We start from the raw sequence: 22,857 nt of genomic DNA on the forward strand, positions 1-22,857 counted from the left end.
CAATGTACAATAAACTAAATTCATACTAGGCTCTATATCCTTTTTTCTTGTCCTTTCTCACAACAATTTTGGACGTATGCGTATTACAATACCTAGTATTACCATATACAGCTTAATAGATGTCTTATTTTATTTGGGAAATCTTAACAGCCATATATCTTCTGTAATTAATACAGTATGTGTAATAGGAAAGCATCATATCCATATACTGTATGTACTAAGTGGAAAAACAGAAAGCCTATTCCATTGGGTTTATTAATAAAATAAAGCCATAAAACTACTGCAAAACTTGGAGGATCACATTTTGTTATAACTTATAAGAAGTCATTTCCCAGGATGTGAACTGCTAAATATCTTTTAAAAGGCTATGTGTATGTATATTTCTTATATGCTTCATATAGTCCCCTGTAATTTTAGCTTATTTTTTATATAGTTTACTTACTGTTACGATTTTCTTTTAGATATGTTATATGTGATGATTACATTGTCATCATTGTTTTTATTGTCCCAGTCATGTTTTGTTCTTAAATTAAAAATTTAAAAAAACACAAAAAAGTCCATTCACCAAACATTTACGAAGAGCACCTGAATGCAGCAGCAGCTTTCGTGTGAAATGACAGGACACGTCAGGTGACGTGACAAACCAAAACCCGCTGCTGCTACTAGCACCGATTAGCAAGTTTGTTGACTTTCGCATTTTCTCGTTCTTCCCCTCAACATAACAGCAGTGACACGAAAATGGACAATAGCGGAAAAGATAAAGAAGCAACGGCTTTAGTGGCCGAGGCTGAAAAGAAAATGAAATCTTCGCAGTCGTTTTTCGGAGCGATGTTTGGGTGAGTATGTCCGTTAGCTTCTGTTTAGCTCATTTCGTCAAAGCTAAAAGGCCAACTAAGTGGAAGATAGCTAGCTAGCTGACCGGTTACCACCAGATACGGAGGCAGCAGGACCAAAACAAATGAACGCCACTGTACCACTGGGCTTCTTCGTATCTAACGTTAACGTCAAGTTGTTGTGGTCAGTGTTGTGCCAGTGTGGTCAATGCTGCAGTTTATCTATCTTGATATGTGTAACGTTAACGTTATATTCGTTCAGCTCACCGCTGGACAGAGAATAACTTAGCTAACTGTTGTAAGTCTAACAAACGAAAAGCGGCATGCAGCAGGGAACTAGGCTCAAATGCCAAGTGTTGACATATCTTTATAACGCCGGGTGCTGATGAGGTTGTAATCGAAATGATTCGTGTAACATTTCAAGTAATTCGCACTTAATGTACACTGACTATTCGCTTGAGTGATGCTGCCATAGCGCCATCTATTGGGGAAAATCTTGCAAGGTCACTCAGTCTGTAGGTGCAAATCACATGTCTGCATCGCATTTGTTTACAATAGCAGAGAGAGAAACGGGTTTGTGAGTTGCATCAGATAGTAAGTTAAGCCCTCACCCACCAACACAGCTGAGCGTGGATGTAACAATCCAGACTCAGATTCAATTATTACAGTGGGTTTCTGTTTAACTCCGAAACGTGCGCGCATGACCAGAGTTAGCTAAGATAGAAGATAAGTCTTTATTGATCCCCATCAGGTGTTGCAGCAGCACAAGGACCGAAGTACAGATAGAGGAGTAAAAAAAAGTCTTCAACAGACACCAGAATAATATATAGTGTGTTTAAGGAATGATACCTAGTGATGTCTATATTCATATCAGAATTAGAATCCGGTTTGTTGCCAAGTACTGTACGGCCGTTTTCACATACAAGGAATTTGCTTTGGAGTTTTAGTGCATAACATAAACATATTAAGAGAAAAGGAAATTAACAATAAAAGAAAGTAATGCAAAAGTAAAGAGACATAGAAGAGAGAGAATAAAAAAGATGAAATAATACTATAAAACGTGTACGAATTAAAATGAAGGCACTGTGCCGTTTTTAGTAGTAGTAGTAGTAGTGTGAAGAAATGTGCAAAGTTGTCCATGGAATGTGCAAAGTTTCACAACATAGTAGAAATATAAGCAAGTAAGTAAAATGTATTTATAGAGCATTTTTCACAGGTGAAACTTACAATGTGCTTTACATAAAACATACAAGATGATACATAATAAAACACAATTAAAATCCCTAAGTAATACAGAAAAAATAAGTGCAGACAGGTCAACCAAAGGCCTGTGTAAAAAGGTAGGTCTTTATCTGATTTTTAAAAGAGTCCGCAGAAACAGCAGGTCGTAGGGATGAGGCAGAGCGTTGCCCAGTCTCGGTGCTGCGGACTCAAAAGGTCCATCACCACGGCTCTTAAACCGATTGTGTGTGTAACACTCAGTAGGTTTAACCTAGGTTTAGACCTAGAGAGTGTGCGGACGGTGTGTGGTGACAGTAGGTCGGCCACATACTGTACGCAATGCTCTGTGTGTTAGCGTGAGAATTCCTTTGGTACAGTCGGTATAGTAATGTGTAATATATAGGCTAATGCTACCAAGCCCCGACGTACGTAACCGCGACGTGTTAAATTTTTCGAGGGGTGCACGTCAGGCTACGGCGTAGCGTCCGGCCTAGGTTTGTGTCTCTACGTACGTAGCCACGGTGTAGATTTTACGCAGAAGTGTAAATCACGCTTAACTCATGCCATGGATCTTTTTCACAGCAGACATTTTGACTTGTCATAGGAGAAGCACAGCTGAAATTGATAACCTTAACGATGGCTCAATTCCATTCATACTACGTTTAGACGTGGCCGGCTATTTTCATAAACTGACATTTCAACCTCTCCGTTTTAAAAAATAACATCGTGCACAGCTGTCAGTTTTCAGAAAAGTGTTCGTTTACACGTACCCGTGTATATATGCCGCCAATGCCTTCAAGAGCACGCCAAACCTGTAGGTGGTGGTGTAAACGAGAAGCTCAAGCCCACGTTAGCCAATCAGAATCCCGAAAATAGCAACAACAGCAACGAATCACTTCCTCTTTTTCTCTCTCTCGGCTGCCCTGCCTAAACCTCCGTTTGTCTCAGTTTACATGCTAAGAACAAAGTTTTCCAAAATCTCCACTCTGGCCGGAGGTTTTTAGAAAAGAATTGTTTTCAGAGGCACAAACGAAGGGAAATGTATCCGTTTTTCAAAATAACCATGTACGTGTAAACGGGGTATAAGTGTCCCAGTAAGCTATTTCAGGGAGTCAGCATGCACAATACCAGGGCCTCTCCTAAGTGGAATACAGCCATCATTAATGGTTTTGAATACACCTGTGCTTTTCCTACTATGACATGTCAACATGTCTGCCGTGAAAAAGGTCTATTGCCCGTGACTTAGGGACTGGCTGTACAACTGGAGTTGGTCCCCGGGCTATGGCTGCCCACCACTCCTAATTACTTAGGATGGGTTTAATGCAGAGAACACATTTCACTGCACATTGTACTGTGTATGATTGTGTGTGTGTGTGACAAATAAAAGATTTCTTCTTTCTTCCTCTTCATTACATCAGAAAAACCTCTTCACAACGGTAAAACAATAACTTGAATAGAATCATAATTTTTTTTTTCTTCAAATGATTAAATTTGCTCAGAATGATTCATTTTGGACAACACAATTGTGAGTTAAATCCTACAACTTTCTGAACTTATTTGGACTGTTTAAGCTGAGCGAACAGTGAATGCCCAAATAATGATCAATATAGTAGCTATTAACTGTTATGGCACTTGCTATTTGTCAATATCGCCCAGCAATCGTCTGCACAAGTCTTCTTTAATCGGTGTGCTGTCCCACAGGGGTTCCTCCAAGATGGAAGAGGCCTGTGACATGTATGTGAGGGCAGCCAACATGTACAAAATGGCCAAAAATTGGTGTGGTAAGAATAATTATTACAGGTTAAATAAAACCAGTGTAATGATTGCTAGGGCTGCCCAGTATATGGGCAGAACCAAGTACAATTTAACATCTGTTTATGTACCGCAAGTAATATCGTTATTGTGATATTCAAAAAACATTATCGCATGTCAGATATTTTCCTCATACCGTGCAGCCCTAATGATTGCCCTTTTTCCTTGTTTAGATCTTTACTGACTTTCAATCCTCTAACATGCAACGTTTTCTTCTCAGCTGCAGGAAACGCGTTCTCCCAAGCCGCACGCCTTCACCTCCAGATGCAGAGCAAACACGACGCAGCCACTAACTTCATAGACGCTGGAAACGCATTCAAAAAAGCAGACCCACAAGGTAATCATTGCTCATCACCACCCTCGGGAGCTTGTAATCCCCGTTTTTACAAGCCGCTGCACCGCTCCCACTGGACCGTGCACACAAAGCCAGTGTCATTTGATGTTGCTAGGATCTTCCAGATGAAGAGTTTTAACAGCATTACTCACGGCTCCTTCTCACTGTCACTGTGTAGCTCCAAAACCGGGAATGTGGACAAATACTAGGGTTGGGTATCGTTTTTTTCTTTTTTCGATACCGGTGCTAAAACGATATTTTTTTAAACGGTGCCGGTGCCTGAACCACAATATATATAATATACGACGACCCGCGACCCGACACCAGATAAGCGGAAGAAGATGGATGGATGAATATTTATAATGTATATAATATAAAATATAAAAAAAGGAGCACAAAACGACGGTTGGTGACATTAAAGAACTGCTTGTTTATTGCTAAGCCCATATGGTCAAAATTAAATTATTTCATTAATAATGTAATAACAATAACTTATAACAATGACTTATTTCACCAGTAAATTGCTGTTAAATGACAAAAACAAGCACCAGATGGGAAAAGGGTATTTTACAATAACTTTGAATGTACCACAAGTAGGGCTGTGCTGGATTGAAAAAATTCTTAGTCGACTAACACTCATTCAATTGTATCGACTAATCGATTAGTTGATTTAATCGACAGATCTGTAAATCTGAGTTTCTCCGCAAAGAGTCATGCAAAAGCACCACTTTTATTCTTGTGTTTAACAGATATGTGCTCGTACGTTTCTTGGAAATAAGTCATTCAGCATGAAAAATTTATCAAACATGACGAATCGACTAAAGAAATCTAAGTTGACTAAGACCAAAACCGCCCGATTAGTCGACTAATCAACTAAGAGGGAGCAGCCCTAACCACAAGGCTGGCTGTGTGTTCTTTTTCCGACAACGGCAGCTGTGGACAGGCTGCAGACTGTTACGTCCTGTGTTGGAATCTTCAGCAGGGAAATACAGTCACACTTTCAGACCTGCCAACCTTGAAGAAATTTTATGAGTACACACACCCCCCCCACCCCAAGATTTATTAGTTACTCCATAACCATATACAAGTAGACCATAAATGTTATACAATTACTGCTATCACTCCTAACATTGAATTGAAAACAAACTGTTGTACAGGAGGCATAGCCCATGGAAACTTCTTCCACCTGAAAATACATTGTTTGGCCTTCTAGATTACAATAAATTATTATTACTGTGTAGAGGAGTGGATGAATGGCTGTATGTGTAGAGAAACTACTATAAAAATGTTTTCTTATATCCTGTCCAATATTTTGTGCCCATATATTTGTTAGTCTAACCAACAGGAGGCAGAGAGAGCTAATAAATATGCCTAAGTACTTCTTAGTACTTCAGTACCTCTGATTACTGAAGGGAAATTAAGTAGTTTAAGTTATGATTTACTCATAAAGCAACTTTAAATAGGCCTAAAGCAACTACTAAAACAGCACAGATTGAAGCCTGACAGAGACACAATTATAGGCTAATAAATAACATGGGTCAGATATTTTCAGATACACTTTGCATTATGTCAGTTGCCATCACATCACATAAATAGCCTAACTGTTACCTTTATCTTACGTTAATCAGCACCTGGCCTTTCTAAAACCTTTTAGTTTTCTAGCCATTCCACCACTTTTCTAAATGCCCCCAACTAATGGGAAGGATGGCAGGTGTGATAGGCTAGCCTATTGACACCAGTGTTGGGCAAGTTAATTCCAAAATGTAATACATTATTGGTTACTAGTTACTGTCATTTGAGAGTAACTAGTTAGATTACAATATTACTGTCTCTGAATTGTAATGGTTACACTACTTTTGCATTACTTTTGAGCAACAAAGTCTCATCTTTATCCACTTTAATACATCATAATTTATTCATATTATTTTGTATTATTAATCTGACGCTGCAAAGTAACTAAAGCTATAAAATAAATAGTTATGTAAAACGTTCAATAGCCTACCTGACTCTGAATTGTGGTGGACTAGAAGTAGCCTAATAAGTAGGATTAAATGAAAAATGCCCAATTAAAATTGAATCAAAGTAGCCGACGGTAGGCTATAGTTACTTTCCACCGCTGATAAAATGTAATATTACGTGTAGCAAGACTAAACATTAATTCTCGACATGTTATCTGTCAGTTGCTCGGTCACATTGCTGTCATCACTGACAGGACACAGATGTTGTCAGTTACCGTCTCTGGCTCTGACCACGGGGAACAGTGACGGGACAGCTCGCTTCAACGCAGCGTAAAAAAATCAGGAAAATAATGTCCGTGTCGCAAATGTATCCGTCTCTGCAGTCATTTCAACCACTGAATTGTAACGCGTTACTCCCATCACTGATGGACACTATGAACGTTTTTTTCTTATCATCCATTTATTTTTAATATCATTATGTTTCGGGGGGTGGGGAGTATTTGTTTATGGGACTGTGTTCGTTACCTGTTGCCCCTTGGTGACTGATGTCGATGTCTGTCTTGCACTCGGTGCAGAACGCGTGATGAGGTTCTATATACTGTCTATGTGAGGTAGCATGGACATGTGGAGGCAAGGCCATCTCTCCCGTTAAGAAATCGTTCCGAACCTTTTTTTGAGGCGGTTCAGCCATGGCATGCAAGCCTACAGTTATCCAGACAGCCTGGCTTGCTGAGGCACTGAATTGAATTAAACGTGCGAAGCATTTGGCTAGGAGGGGCAGGTGGGCGGAGGGTTAAAATGCAGCGCATTGATTGGCCGAAAGCTTTTCACTCCACTGCTCAGCGGCAGAATCAACGTCATAGATGTAGATTGCATAGAAACTGAAACCAGAGAAATGCGAGATACAACAAAAGGCGTACCTAGAGAGCAGCGAATCGTACAAGCGTACTTAAGGGTCAAAATGCGTGCCGAGTACGAAAAATGCGTACATGTTGGCAGGTCTGCACTTTATACCGCTTAACGTAAGCTGTCAGCATTTTACCCATTGTGTTTAATCTACTAGCTAATGGTAACGTAGTGTCCCGTGCAGCGATGCTTCTGGGAAAAAAAAAAGGCAGGCATACACCGGAATGAGACACTGAAAGTTGTTATTCGGTCTTGTTACTACCATTTACGTCGGTACCCAACCCTAACAAATACACATGCTTTGCACCGGAGAAGATAAAATAAGTAAATACCCAGTGGTCTCCCTCTTTGAGGCACAGGAACATTGGCTGAATATTAGGGCTGGGCCATATGAAGAAAATTAAATATCACGATATTTTTGACCAAATACCTCAATGTCAATATTGTGGCGATATTGTAGAGCTCACAATTGGTGCTTTAACACAATATTTTCACAATGAGAGTTTTGATAAATAAACATCAGTAATGTGGATATAACGACTGAGTGGTTAAAGGCAAATAATAGAACGGCTAGAACAGTCTGGTAAGTTCAGAAAATGACATCACTTTACTGTAATGCAGCTTTTAAAAGCAGGAAAAGACAACATTAACGCGATATCACGATATCCAAATTCTAAGGTGATATCTAGTCTCATATCACAATATGGATATATTGCCCAGCCCTACTGGGTATCGTTCAAAGATTTCCGGTACCGATACCAACACCCTTGACTTTGATACCAGTTCCTAAACAAACAAATACTTTTTTGGATACCAATTTTATAAAATCCATTTTAACAAAAAGAAATTACATAAATTTTTTATGTTCCAGCTCCTACTGCGTGAGCCCCGTCTCTGTGTAACGTAGAGGTTTTCCTGTGTGCCTCTACAGGCCAATCTCAGACCTTATTAGAGCTTGGTAGAAGCGTCCTGCGTGCTGATTGGCTCACTGACGCTGATGAGATCTACTCCTTAGGTATTGAACTTTGGTATTAAATGATGAGGCACTGTTCAATACTCGATACCATAGAGAAAAATTCTGTAGTTGTGTAAGAAGTGTTGAATTCAGTACCCAGCCCTACAGGAACATCGTTAAAAGGACCCTTGTCTTGAACCTTCTTACAACTGGTTGCTTCTTATTATGTTGATATTGCAAGTTTTATTTTTTACTTTTATTCTTTTGTCGGTGTGAATTCCCTGAATAATTGCACTGACGTGGGTGTATGTCATGTCTAAATATATTTTTTTTATATATATTTCTCAACAGAGGCCATAAACTGCCTAAACCGAGCTATTGAGATCTACACCGATATGGTGAGTACACAAACACGGAACTCTTCTTAGTTTTAAATGATTACATGTGAAGCGATTTACTTCTGTAACATGTAACTCCCATGTTGATCTCTCTCTCTCTCTCTCTCTCTCTCTCTCTCTCTCTCTCTCTCTCTCTGTGTTTTAGGGGCGCTTCACCATCGCAGCTAAACATCACATCACCATTGCTGAAATATATGAGACAGAGATGGTGGACATCGACAAGGTCAGATATCTGTGTTTCATGTGGATTATTTTATGTGTTAATTCCAGGGCAGATTCATCAGAATCCCGATACTTTATTGATCCCCTCAGGGAAATTGTTAAGATTCTTATGTCCAATCTGTTTCCCATCCCAGGCCATTGCTCATTATGAACAGGCAGCAGATTATTACAAAGGTGAAGAATCCACCAGGTGACTATTTTAGATAAGCAACATTTTCTCTGGTGTAATGTTATGTCTGTTATAGTCTATTTTTTTGTTTATATGAATGCAGTTTCCTTTCATTTTACATCTTTTGTTTTATGGTTGCCAAGTTAGGAAACGTGGTGGTCTTTAAGCCTTGATGAATGTTGTGAACTGAGAAGCTTCTTGATTTATTTCCTTTTTTTCTTTTTCAGTTCAGCAAACAAGTGCCTTCTGAAAGTAGCAACCTACGCCGCTCAGCTGGAACAGTACCCAAAAGCCATTGAGATCTATGAACAGGTGAGCTAGTGCTCACCAGCAGCCTCCATCTCAACATGTTATTCAGTTGCACTGTTGTAACAAAACAAATCTGAATTGTACTTTTTGTGAACTTTTAGGTTGGAACCCACGCCATGGACAGTACCCTCCTGAAATACAGTGCCAAGGATCACTTCTTCAAGGCAGCGCTCTGTCACTTCTGTGTAGACATGCTGAATGCAAAAGTAAGCTGGAACACTCGAACCTGGGTCCACGTACAGCCAGCATAAAGGGCTGTCCGCACCAAGAACGCTAACTATAATCTTAACCATGCCTTCACACTGCTGAATGACAATGTTATAGAAACGGTGGCGTAAAGCAGGGCTGCATGATATGAGGAAAATATGCGCTATTATTATTATTATTATTATTATTATTATTATTATTATTGAATAGCGCGGTAACAATATTACGCGCGATAAATAAACCGATATTAAAGTGTGCTGCACTTCTGCTGCTTGTGAAAAAGAATGACGGTTACATTTTAAAGTGCAGTTTTCTACTCTCAACTAACAAAAAGAAAAATCACAATGTGTTTATTTTGCAGCAGTTGATATTGTGATGACGATAAAAAAAAAAAAATATATATATATATATTGTGCAGCCCTAGAGTAAAGCATGCACGGCACGCTCCAGCTGATGATAATACATACCGTAATACACTAATAGAGGAATATCGCTACACTTTTTATGAACCAAAAACATATAAGGTTATTGTCTACCGGCGGTCCTAGGGGACATGGCTGCCTTTTTCTAGAGAACAGCGGTGCACAGTGCTCCAAAGATCCAGGGATAAGAGCAGGCGGTCAGGCGGGGGTCAGATCTGTGCAGAGCACCGGAACAAAAACACCGACACATCACCGACAGTCTGATAACCATCCAAAGCACAAGATTCACCCTCAGTAGTTTCTGTGACCCGAGGAATTCTTTCAAAGTACCAATGTTTAGAAGTAAGAAAATACACAGAGGATACCTAAATGATCGCCCCACCAAGAGGAAATGCCACACCACACCACTGGCCTACCTGTGTAAAACAAATAGACCATCTGTTGGGCAAATCCTCCGTGTGTCCCTAAAAAGGGTACCAAAACCTGACTCAACAATGACTCTTCCCCGCATATTCTTAAATTGGTTTTACACCGATCCTACACAAGAATCAATGAGACGATAGCATTATTTAGAACGAGTACGTTTTTAATTAGTCAAGCGGGAGAGTTACAGACACAGATCTGCGGATCACAAAGCAGAGACCAAGTTTCCCTAGCACGAGACAAATAGTCGGAGCTATTTGTCTAGTGCTCCGCCGAGTGAGCCTCGTTCTATCTTTTCCCTAAACTCTTATTCCCCTCGCTCTGGGGGGTTGTCTTCTTGTCCCGCACCGGGACTGTTATCTTCTTGGGGCCGATCAAAATTTTGATTGGCTGTCAGTGTTTCTATCATTCACTAAATTGCTCTGAAAGTGATCCCAATGATATCGTTCGCCACTGTCGTTGTCATTCTAGCTGGGACGTGGACGCCTGAGTTTAAATGATTTGTAAGACTATATATAAGTTACAAGTTATTGTCCTAGTTATCGTTCTTGGCGTGGACGGCCCATAACGCGAGCTTCCTTTTTCTAATTTCCATTAGGGGTGGGAATCACCAGAGGCCTCACGATACGATATCATCCCGATACTTATGTCACGATACGATATTATTGCGATTTTAAACATATTGTAATATTCTGCAATATAGCGCAATGTATTCCCTTTTTTTCCAACTTCAGATTTTTCCCGATTTTAAAATGATGTCCCGAAAGGACAGTTTTGTCAACATCTGTTTTATCTAAAAAGATACATTTCTCTGTTTGTTCATCTCACTTCAATTTTATTGCTGCAAAATGTGATTGTCAAGCAGAGAAACTGACCAACACATGTCATAAAAGATCGGTACTTGGTGTCTGTGTATCGATACAGTATTGCCACGAAAAATATTGCGATACTATGCTGTATCGATTTTTCCCCCACCCCTAATTACCATCCTCTTGTCACCCAGCTTGCTGTGCAGAAGTATGAGGAGATGTTTCCCGCCTTTTCAGACTCTCGAGAATGCAAGCTGGTGAAGGTAGGCTTTGATGTTATTTTGGCTTTAAAATCCATGTACAAACGACAATCTCTGTTTGTTTCCAGTCCAAACTGTTGATGACTTGCTAACTTCTACATGTTAGTAATTGAAAAGGAAAGTTGGATTGTAATTAGCCTCGTGCAAAATGTTTCTCAAAAACATTTCACCCCCCTCCCCCAGTATCATATAACAACAGCCCCAGGATGCTTAGGGCAGTTAAAGCCTGCTCCCAACTAGGGTTGGGTACTGAAACTCGGTGCCAATAGGGAACCGTGCCGACGTAAACGGTAGTAACGAGACCGAATAAGAACGAAAGTTTCGGTGCCTCATTTCAGTGCTTGACTTTACACTACACCTGACAGCATGTAACGTTAGCCTACCTTTAGCTAGCAGCTGGATTAAACACGGGTAAAATGCTGACAGCTAACGTTAAACAGTGTAAAGTGTGACTGTATTTCATTGTGGAGGACTTCAACAGCGGGATGTAACAGTCTGCAATGCAGCGCAGCAGCTGCCGTTGTCGGAATTCATGTCAGTACCCGATCCGTTCCACCGGCACAATCCGTTCTGCGCATGCGCAAGATGTTCACGCATGCGCTGTGGTACGAGGATTTACGACACTACCCAATCTGTTCCCACGCTAGCTAACGTTAGTTTACCTAATAGCTAATTCGGCGGACCGCTAGGTGATTATAGCGGTCTGCCGTTAGCCTCCACCGGGAAGCTAACGTTAGTTTAGCTAACGGTTAATTTGGCTAACCGCTAGCTGATTGTAGCGGTCTGCCGTTAGCCTCCACAGTTAAGCTAACGTTAGTTTAGCTAACAGCTAATTCGGCTAACCGCTAGCTGAGACAGCATGTAAACTTTAAAAGACCCTCAAAATAAAACTTGAAAATAAACGTTAACATATATAACAGCTGTTACGTCAGTTCTACTTGTGCTCATTTAAAATACAATCACTCAATACTTGTCTTTATTGTTATTACTGTAAAGTCTTAATTTAGCTGTAGCCTGCTTTTCCCATTATGTTTGACTTCACGTTATTTTAGACTGAATCTAGCTGTCCGTTCTGCCTGCACGATCCGTTCTGCGCATGTGTTATTTTAGACTGAAGGCTGTCGGCTAGCGGTTAGCCGAATTAGCTGTTAGCTATCCCGGTGGAGGCTAGCGTGGAACAGATTGGGCAGGTCCAAAGAACTTCTAATATACCAAGAAGTTCCACTCCCTCGTTACTTCCGGGTTCTGAACTGGTTGCAGTTCCACCAGAGTTCCATATAGGGGGCGCTCACAGGCCAGTGCAGAATGAATGGGGCTCTATGGAGCTATACCCCTCAAAACCCACTTTTCTCAGGATATAATTTTTGGTCTAGTAATTTGAATGTTGCATTCGAAAGGGGAGGCAGAGAAAATACACACTGCTGGGTGTTAGATTTTTTTAAAGTCGCTTTTTTGTTCTAAAAAGCCTTTTAAAATGTCAATGACGTCATACACATATACGGCCAGAGATACTGCTTTACGGCAAGCTCTGAGTGGCTTCCTTTGTTCTCTCGAAGCATCGACAACACAGCTAACAGGTAAGGCTCTCCCTGTTAATACACGTGCTAGAAAGAGGTTTGCTAATGTTTTAAAGACCTCGCCGAAATATTCACTCTGACATTCTGGCTCTGCTTTGGATGCCGTCAAGCTGGCTCTCCGATCATAATCAGACCTTCAATGACCAATCAGCATTCATTAGCAGAATGCTAGCGTGTTATGGGCTACAACGACTCACCCTGTAAGAAATCAAAAGGACATAAGTACTCGTTCATTCAAATTTCCCATGTTGAACTTGCAAAAACTACAATCAAATCTGAGGTTTCTCAACGACAATCAGGCGAAAGAGCCACATTTAGCCGTCTAGCTCCATAGACTCCCATTCATTTTGCACTGGACCGCGATCACCCCCAGTGGAACTCTGGTGGAACTGCAACCAAATTCAGTACAATGGGGCTGAATAGGGAGTGGAATGGCTTTCCGTAGACCGGCTTTGGCAGGTCGTAAAACGGTATTATCATCTGCGCATACGTCATGGCATACGTATCATCTTGCACATGCACAGAACGGATCATGCCGGTGGAACGGATCGGGTACTGACAATTCATAGATATACAGTATGTTTATATGGTCGGAATTAAACAACACAGACGGTGCTTTCACTTGCAGCTGCCGTCGTTGGAATTAAACAACACAGACGGTGCATTCACTTGCAGCTGCCATTGTCGGAATTAAACAACACAGACGGTGCATTCACTTAAAACAGGTAGCCTCGTGGTGCATTCACAGTAATTGTAAAATACCCTTTTCCCATCTGGGGTTCAACAGCAATATACTGGTGAAATAAGTTATTGTTATTGTTATAGTTATTACATTATTATTAAATCTTTAATTTTGACCATGGCCTTAGCAATAAACAAGTCACTGACTGTTGTTTACTACCCTTATTTTTCTTCTTCTTCTTTTTTTTTTAACTTTATTGAAAAGTACCGGTTCAGGCACCGTTTAGGCACCGTTTTAAAAGTTTCGATTTAGCACCGGAATCGAAAAAAAAACAAACGATACCCATACCCTACTCCCAACAAAGGTGATTGGTGTAAGAATGCTGCTGTTTTTAAAAACTACGATTTTTGGCTACTAACGATAACAAAAACAATGTAATCGAGAAAAACAATTATTTGGCGGTTTTTCCCCCCTGTACAGCTTTCACACCCCCCACCCCCAATTACGTCTCAACTGGCATGGGAAAACTGAATCTGCACATAGAGATAGTTTACTGTGGCCTTGTACTTTTATCAGTTCAGACAGTGCTCACATTATGTTCCAGACAAAGCTAAGTGAGAATCAGAATCTACATGTGGGAATGAGAAACTCCCTTTCAGCATTGTGAGAGAAACAAAATATAAAGAATCATGCTTAAATGTAATTTTGCCATTACCACTCTTATTTTGTCTTGTGTTCTGATTGAAGAAAAAAAAAAGTTCAAACAGGAAAAGTATAAAGGGAAATTTCACAGTTCAAGGTGTTTGCACTATTGATTTGTTCTAACAGCTTCACTGTTTTTTAATTTAAAAAATTGCAGCATCTTTCCAAAAGTCAGTGAATGAGTAATCGTGTTAAATATGATTTTTATTTATTTTCATAATCGAGCAGCCCTAGCAGACAGTGTATTATAGTCTGTAGTTTGGGCATCTCAGTAGTTTTCTTCACCCCCACGGTGTATTTTGGTCTGTAGGCAGCCTTTCTAATGTTAAAAAATGATTGTTTTTATCCAACCAGAAACTTCTAGATGCCTATGAAGAACAGAACGTGGATGCCTATACTGACTCGGTGAGTTTTTTTTTTTTTGTTCTTTTTTTAGCATAATAAACAATTCTCTGCAGCAGTAAATTATAAAAAAAAATCCTGCACCGACACCAGTGTCCTACAGTGTTTGCGGCTGTATGTGATTTAGTATTTAATGTTTGGTAACTGCTCATTTCTCAGGTGAAGGAATTCGACACCATTTCACGGTTGGACCAGTGGCTCACCACCATGCTTCTCCGCATCAAGAAAACCATCCAGGATGAGGAGAGCGACCTGCGCTGACCCCTCCTGCTCCGGACAAGTCTCAAGCCCTCTACAGCCGACTTGCAGCCTTCTTCTTTTTGCCTTGAGCGTCTCCCCTTTCCTAGCAGCAATCATAATTGTTTGACCATTAGGCCCTTATATTCCCTCTCAGATGCTGTGTTTCTTTGCCACCATCTGCAGTATTTGTTCTTGCCTTTTTAATCCGCTCCGCTCAATGCTCCAAAAATGGCCCTTACAGGTATGAACACTATTTTCCCCCGTGTGCATGCCGCACACAGTATGTTAGTTGTATATTGTTTTGATCCAGGTGTTGGCCCAATATCAGTTAAAATATTCATTATGGGCTGCAATACCTAATACTCATACCAGCACACTTGTGTAATAAAGTTTTTATTTAATTAAAATTAAAGTCTAAAGTATCTAAAATCTATAAAATCTCTAAAAGTATAAAATGGATGAGAGGATGCCAATTTACTCACTTTGATCAACAAAATATGTTTTCCAGAATGTGCTTCAGAATTAACTCGACTGACCAAAATGCCAATATAGACTAAAGCACACACACACACACACACACACACACACACACACACACACACACACACACACACACACACAGGCTTTTGGTACTTTTGGATGCTCGAGTGTATCAGGGCACCTGTAATAAAACAGCACTTCATGTCAGCTGCAGAGCTTCTCTCCAAGCAGAGAGGCCCAGCGACAGTTTCTGAGGTTATTCCATGGCAAATACCCACTTTGCCTTACACTGCAAAGTTCTCAGGACGTGAACACCTAGATTTGATGAAAAAAAGAAATCATGCTTTTAGAAGTGTTATCAATTAATTTGCTACTTGTTTCTGTCATTCCCATTTAAAGTGCTTTTATTTCACAAACAAAGGTGAAAGAAGCTCATCACTTTTGTGAAAATTTGCATGGTTTGGTAAGCATGAGAAAACTAGAGCAGCCGTTTTCCAGTGTATAGGAGTTATTTCTTAAGTGCGTGTTTTTTTTTTTTGGAAAGTCTTTTGTTTTCTGTCATAACTAACCAGGCTGAAAAAAAGGCCTGCATGAAATACAATACATTGAAGAAAAAGGAGCTTTACTGATCTGAACACTGTGCTCATTTACCCTCCGGTGATTTTTCATGAGACATTTTTACTTAAATAATGTGTAAATCAGTGATGTTTCCTGTCAAACGTTTGAATAAACCTGTCTCAGACATCCTGGGCGTGGCCTCCACCTGCCTGCAGACCTGCAGTGATTCCGTTATCAATTTGTATATAAATTAGAATTCAAGTGAAATGTAATCCTGTCCGTTCCTACTAAATTTATAAAAAATGATGTTGGTTCTTGTGAATTATTGCGGAACATTCGTGCAGATGGACTTGAATTTCAGCATATAAACATGTAGCCTAAATACAGAGGCTTGCAAAAGTTTTCATACCCCTTGAAGTTTTCTACATTTTTGTTACATTACAACCACAAATGTAAATGCATTTCATTTGGATTTTATGTGATAGACCAACACAAAGTGGTGCATTATTGTGAAGTGGAAGGAAATTCAAATTTTTTTACAAATAAAAAACTGAAAAGCGTGGCGTGCAAAAGCATTCAGCCCCCTTTACTCTTATACCCCTAAATAAAATCCAGTGCAACCAATTGCCTTCAGAAGTCACCTAATTGGTAAACAGTCCACCTGTGTGTAATCTAATCTCAGTATAAATACAGCTGTTCTGTGAAGCCCAAGGAACATACCAGATATTAGCTATTTTGCAAAGAAGAATGGGCAAAAATGTCAGTCTCTAGATGTGCAAAGCTGGTAGAGACATAGACCCCGAAAGACTTGCAGCTGTAATTGCAGTGAAAGGTGGTTCTACAAAGTATTGACTCAGGGGGGGCTACTTTTGCACGCCACACTTTTCAGTTTTTTTATTTGTAACAAAAAAAAAATATATAATTTTCCTTCCACTTCACAATTTATGCGCCACTTTGTGTTGGTCTATCACATAAAATCCCAATGAAATACATTTACGTTTGCGGTTGTAACGTTTATCGGTGTGTTTTGCCGAAGGCACCGCTGCCTGGAAGGCACCGTTGGGAGGCACTGGTTATGGTTAGGTGCCTTCCTATGAGGTGCCTTGAAGGCAGCGGTCGCAGCGCTGCCTGGAAGGAGCAGTTGGGGGCAAAAAAACACCATCGAGCGGTTGTAACGTGACAAAATGTGGAAACGTTCAAGGGGTATGAATACTTTTGCAAGCCTCTGTATATAAAGGCCGTCGGGAGAGATGATTAGGGCGAGAGCGGCACTGAAAGACTAGTGGCAGCTGTTCATGGACTAGCCTATAGCCTACTGTTACTGTGACTCGAGCTCATTCCACTTCTGGAAGGAGAGAAGGCACCTGCGTCCCTGACACACCTGGGCGAAGTTTGGAATCAGAAGCATCCGCACGTTTAAATGGCTATGTGGAGCTGCGCTGAACCTAGCTTCAGGTAACCTAACCGGTCACTTCTCTATTCATTTTTAAAAAAAAAACAACGGGACCACGGCGCACGTGGACACTTGCCAGGCAGCCTCGCTTCTTTCTTAATTTGTTGACGAAAACGGAACACGGCAACGCGAGTAATTCGCACAGGACCCGGTGTGCTAGTAGTCATGCTTTTAGAAACTGCTCAGTGGTGTTAGAGTAGTCTAGTCTAACCCACTAAGAAACCTCCAGGATTTCGATATAGATTATACCGCTTTAAAAAAATGCCCAATGACACGCAACAACATACTTGCCGTTATATTTTTGAAGGCTTACGTGCAGTTTAGCGTCACAAATTATTTCCCAAAAACTGAGTGTCCCAAATGATGAGGGTCTTATTTGAGACCGGTTAGGGGTAGTATTAGGGTAGCACAGGTGGTTTAGCAGGCTAGGATTAGGGGGTTAGCTCGCCCCTCCCTCATCCCGTCCCCTCCCCTTCCCTTCTGCGCACTAACCCCCCAACTCCCACTCCCAAATCGTTCTTGTTTGTTGGCTGGAACGCTGTTTGTTGTGTTTGGTGGTGCAGGTCGGCGCAGTTTGTTTTTATTGCCGTTTGTGGATCCTGGGCTGTCTCCAGAGACCGCGTTTTTTTAACAGTGTGTTCAGGGGACAGGCAGCTAGCGGATAGTGAGGAGATGTTGCTGTATGTGACAAAAAATGTTGTCTAAAAAACACGTGACATCGCTTAGAGCACCTTTAAACAACCATATATAACAATAGCCTTCTCATCTCATTGCATTTAAGCATTGACTATTCAATTCAACATTCACAGCTTTAAATCGTCATGTAGTTTAACTGCAGACATACACCTTTTCCCTTTACAGTATTTCAGAGACTAAATTATTAGAATTATAGTCAAATAATGGTGCCTTCTAGGGGTAGGAATCTTCACTGGGTTCAACGATTCAAATCAATTCGATATCACGATGCGTCACCTCCTCAATATTAATATATATTACTTTTCATCAACAAATTAAAGCAGTCAGATATGTCTGAACTCTCCATTTTTAATGTATCTTCTCTTAAAAAAGACACTTCCTGAATGTATCGGAGTCTGAACACCGCAGACAACAGACAAAAGGCAGAAACGACAAAAGCAGTGACCGGAGAATCAACAAGCACCATCAGTGGGCAATAATCGATTATGTCTGTCACTGCATCGATGTCCGGGTCCGCATCGTGATGTATCGATGCAATGATTAATTTCAACACCCTTAGCATGTAAGGGTAATACAGGGTTTGGATTAATGCATATATTTCCCCATCAAATGTTACGGTTGAAAGTTGTTTGTTTATGCTTAATAGCGTTTGTAGTTTGATGTGGCAAACACATTTGACAGATTTTAGCAATAGTAACAAGCTACAAAAGGTAAAGTGATAAAGATGATGTTCCCCCTGATTCAGCAGAATCTCATCAGCTGAGCAGTAGTTTGGATCAACATTCCCAAATAGTTGGCTGCATTAAAAATGCTTGGCAACAGAAGCTTGGGTCTCAGGAGGTTAAAGGTTTCAACCGGTGTCTTTGTAACTCAGTGTGCTTAAGTCTCGGCAGGTTGATCCAATTTTACAAATAGGCCTTTAGGTTGCCATCCGTAATGGCCTGTAACTTGGTAACCATTTGCATTTCATGTTTCCAACTTATGCTTAAATTCATACACCTCAGAATGTATTGTGAGGCTGTTTAATCAGGAAGCCCCCTCAGGGCTCACTGTAACTGCTTATTTGTACAAAGCCGGTTTGCTCCTAATTAAACCCCTGGGAGAATGGTGTTTTCAGGTGCGTCCCATCAGAGTATAGCTTCAGGCTACCTTTTTGCAAGACCACATAACCTGCGGCAAATTTAGACACCACCGTGACATTTAACTGTAATTTTACATATCAGTACTAAAAGCGGCTCTGTTTTTCTCCAGAAAGTGCCAGGGGTTTGGGATATTTTTGCTCACCTCATACTGAAAACAACGCAACCTTGAAACAATGAGATTATTGTTTAGAAGGCATGCCAGTGTTGATTATGTGCCTCTCTCAGCATTTAAAAATGTGCTAAATGTCAAAGGATGAGAATAAAAAAGCAGCCAAACTCATTTACTTTTAAAGGTCCCATGACTTGGTGCTCTTTGGATGCTTTTATATAGACCTTAGTGGTCCCCTAACACTGTATCTGAAGTCTCTTTTATATAGACCTTAGTGGTCCCCTAACACTGTATCTGAAGTCTCTTACCCGAAATTCAGCCTTGAGCCAGTCCCACAATGAGCTTTCCTTAGGATGTGCCATTTCTGTGTCTGTAGCTATTGAGGAGGAGAGAGGTGGGGCAAGGTGGAGGGTGGGGGTGTGGCCTTGACCAACTGCCACTTTGCTCGTTTGAAAGCCATGATGTCTCTCTCTCATGGGTGGGCCAAATTCTCTGGGCGGGCAAAGCAGAGAAAGGGGAGGTAACCTTGCTCCTTATGACCTCATAAGGAGAAGATTCCTGATTGGTCCATCTGAGCTTTCATTTTCTCAAAGGCAGAGCAGGATACCCAGGGCTTGGTTTACACCTATCACCATTTCTAGCCACTGGGGGACCATAGGCAGGCTGGGGGAACTCATATTAATGTTAAAAAACCTCCATTAAGTGAAATTTTCATGCCATGGGACCTTTTTAATATGTAAATATATGTGTATAATTTAAAAGAAAATAATGTTTAAGTGTGGTTTGACAAAACAATGGGAACATCTGGCAGTATAACTCACAATTTGCATTTAATGCTATACTTATTGAAGCTAATTGTAAATTTCTATTGAGGTTCAAAAGCTGTGAAGTTTGCAATGTGTTGATTTACATGAAGGTGTCGTATAATTTATTTCTGTTTGCAGGTACACACAGTGTGTCGCCTGTTGACAGAGACTGTGTAATGTGGAGACGATAACACGCCAGGTCCCAGGGCCATCTCCCACGAAAGATGATCCATTTCTAGGAACGGCACACCAGATATAGCCTGGTGTACTCCCCTCGAGCCAATGAGACGTATTAAAACCTTAAGTGTCGTGGTTGTCCTGGCCACTTTGTTCCTGATCTACTTCTACTCGACACTCCACCTGGAGACGGCCTACAGCCGCAGGGCTGGACCCGGCGGGCTCCAGAAGCATCCCAGCCGCCAGGTTCAAGACAGCGATGTGAAGACACCATCCTCCACCACACCTCACCCTGATGTCCACGATGTGTCCGTCTCTGATGTCCTCAGAGAGACCATCCCTCGCAACGGCGCGTACTGGAACCGCCTGCTCTACGCTGCCCTCCGGAATCTGGACAAGGGAGAAGATCCTTTCAGACGTGACACCAATTGGTCCGGCTGCAGGGAGACGAATCAAGAGCTTCTGCAGAACAACGTGCACGACTTTGCCTCCTACCCAGTCTTATTCCAGGACTTTTTGCAGGGCATGAAGTGCAGGACCCCTCCAGTCCTGCTCAATCAACCCAACAAGTGCATCTCTGGCGACGGGAAGGGAGACAACCAGACCTTCCTGCTTTTTGCTATCAAGTCAAACCCTGGGAACTTTGAGCGGAGGCAGGCGGTGCGGGAGACCTGGGGGCGAGAGGGGACGCATCAGAGTGGACTGCGAGTGCGCACTGTGTTTCTGCTGGGTAGCCCCCCGCTGGACGACCCCCACCTCGCCCCACTGCTGTCATTTGAAGCAAGCCACTTTAAGGACCTGGTGCAGTGGGACTTCCACGAGTCGCTCTTGAACCTGACGCTCAAAATGAACACGTTCCTCCAGTGGCTACTGAAAACCTGCCCCAGCGCCTCCTTCGTCTTTAGCGGGGACGACGACGTGTTTGTGAACACGCCGGCGGTACTCGGCTACCTGCGGTCTCTGGAGCCTTCCAAGGCCTCTCGGTTGTATGTAGGACATGTCATAAGCACAGCAAATCCCCTCAGGGACCCTACAAGCAAGTACTACGTTCCCCTGAGCTTCTACGACGGCCCATACCCTGCGTACGCCGGCGGGGGCGGTTTTCTGATCTCTGGAGCGTTGCTGCAACGCCTACACTCAGTTTCACGCGTCATTCCTTTTTTCCCCATCGACGACGTCTACACTGGGATGTGCATTAAGGCTGTGGGGGTTTCTCCGGAGGCAAACAACGGCTTTCAGACATTTGACGTCAAGGAGGAGGATCGTGAGAACCTGTGTGTACATAAGAGTCTTCTTCTGATTCACCAGCGCTCCCCACAGCAGACCAAGAAGCTGTGGAAGGGCATTCACAGCCCCTTGTTGACTTGTTGAATAGCAGTGTTGTATAAAGTACTAGAAAGCAATACTTGAGTAAAGTACAAGTATCATACTAGAAAAAGACTTTGGTAGAAGTGAAAGTTACCTTTTTAGAATATTACTTAAGTAAAAGTCTTAAAGTATCTGATATATACTGTACTTAAGTATCAAAAGTAATTTTTTTTTTTTTTTTAAAGCAAGCGGTTAGAACTTTTATTTTGGCTTTCTTATAGTAAAGCATAAAGCATATTCAGGGTTCCCATATCTTCTTAATCTCACTCATCAAATCAAAATCACATTCTTTTCTAGGACTTTTCAGGCACAATTATCTTAAGTTCAAAGAACAAACAGCAGATTTTTAGAGCTGACATCAATGTACAGAAACATTTCTTGCAACACAGGTGTATGACGTTATCTTCACCACTACCCTGTTCACCGAGTTCACCACTATCGTCGGGGTGGTCGCAGGGCTCAACATAAAAAAAAATCCCCACTGGCCCCCGGGGCCAGTAGATCAGAGTTTTGCTGGCCCCTTCTACATTTTTACTGGCCCTGAAAGAAATATCATAGGTATGATTGGAAAAGGATAAAAAAGCAGGAAAATATACGCTGCACCTATGCTTTAGAAAATGGTTCTAACCAGCTAGCCACTGCCACTGGATGTTGTGCCATTAGCAGCAAAGCTAGACCAGGGGTCATCAACTACATTTTTCCAAGGGCCAGAATCTTTTTAAGCAGGCACTCCAGGGGCCGGACTTTCAAATAACGAAAATAAAATTATACCTAATACACATCATCTTGTTTGATATTTTCACTTTCTTACTAAATTAATGCTATATTTTTTATATTAGTAAGCAAACCCCTAAAAACATGGAAAATCCATAATGATAACTAGATAGGCTACTTAACTAGAAAATGATCTCCGATTAGTCCTGTATGCCTAATTTGAAATAAGACAATTCTGTTGCTAAATAATACAACCGGCAACATCGTCAAGAATGTAGAACGCTGCGTCATTCACGTGCATATTAAGTAGCCACGTGTATTTGTTTTGGTCTTATAATACATCCATACCGCTCCAGCGGAGAGGATGGCTCGTTTAGACAGCAGCTACGTTTACAAGAGTTTGTCCAAAGTTCAAGATTGGTTGCAAATTAAGACAAACAGTTAGACTACAAACTGACTTCTTTCATTTTAGCTCGTTTGTAAAGTCGCTATTTGCAGAGTAGAGCTGTGTTT

The 22,857-nt window shown here is 41.3% G+C and overlaps 2 protein-coding genes across 3 annotated transcripts; both read left to right on the forward strand.

Moving 5' to 3' along the window:
* The first annotated feature begins 609 nt into the window (after nt 1-609).
* On the forward strand, nt 610-14,875 carry napab (N-ethylmaleimide-sensitive factor attachment protein, alpha b). 2 transcript variants are annotated; one of them, XM_039786384.1, is made up of 12 exons: nt 610-836; nt 3,473-3,490; nt 3,756-3,835; nt 4,087-4,203; nt 8,371-8,417; nt 8,563-8,640; nt 8,774-8,829; nt 9,036-9,120; nt 9,219-9,323; nt 11,173-11,241; nt 14,554-14,604; nt 14,761-14,875. In XM_039786384.1, exons 1-12 carry the CDS (start codon nt 739-741, stop codon nt 14,860-14,862), a joined length of 906 nt encoding a protein of 301 aa, XP_039642318.1. In that variant the 5' UTR covers nt 610-738; the 3' UTR covers nt 14,863-14,875. The 2 variants fall into 2 exon arrangements, with proteins under 2 accessions (XP_039642318.1, XP_039642327.1); XM_039786393.1 differs by lacking the exon at nt 3,473-3,490 and having other exon boundaries at nt 612-836.
* b3gnt2l (UDP-GlcNAc:betaGal beta-1,3-N-acetylglucosaminyltransferase 2, like) lies at nt 14,869-21,719 on the forward strand. Its single transcript, XM_039786370.1, has 2 exons — nt 14,869-17,334; nt 20,224-21,719. The coding sequence occupies exon 2, from the start codon at nt 20,368-20,370 to the stop codon at nt 21,631-21,633; it is 1,266 nt and encodes a 421-aa protein (XP_039642304.1). The 5' UTR covers nt 14,869-17,334; nt 20,224-20,367; the 3' UTR covers nt 21,634-21,719.
* Nucleotides 21,720-22,857: the final 1,138 nt, after the last annotated feature.

This window comes from Perca fluviatilis, chromosome 2 (genome assembly GCF_010015445.1).
Source record: "Perca fluviatilis chromosome 2, GENO_Pfluv_1.0, whole genome shotgun sequence".
Lineage (NCBI taxonomy): Eukaryota > Metazoa > Chordata > Actinopteri > Perciformes > Percidae > Perca > Perca fluviatilis.

Excerpts from the sequence above, each read along its gene's own strand:
- napab (XM_039786384.1), top strand. The coding sequence starts at position 739 with ATGGACAATAGCGGAAAAGATAAAGAAGCAACGGCTTTAGTGGCCGAG. Across the intron at positions 3,836-4,086 it reads AATGGCCAAAAATTGGTGTG|CTGCAGGAAACGCGTTCTCC; the intron begins GTAAGAATAATT and ends TTTTCTTCTCAG. Across the intron at positions 14,605-14,760 it reads TGGATGCCTATACTGACTCG|GTGAAGGAATTCGACACCAT; the intron begins GTGAGTTTTTTT and ends CTCATTTCTCAG.
- b3gnt2l (XM_039786370.1), top strand. The coding sequence starts at position 20,368 with ATGAGACGTATTAAAACCTTAAGTGTCGTGGTTGTCCTGGCCACTTTG.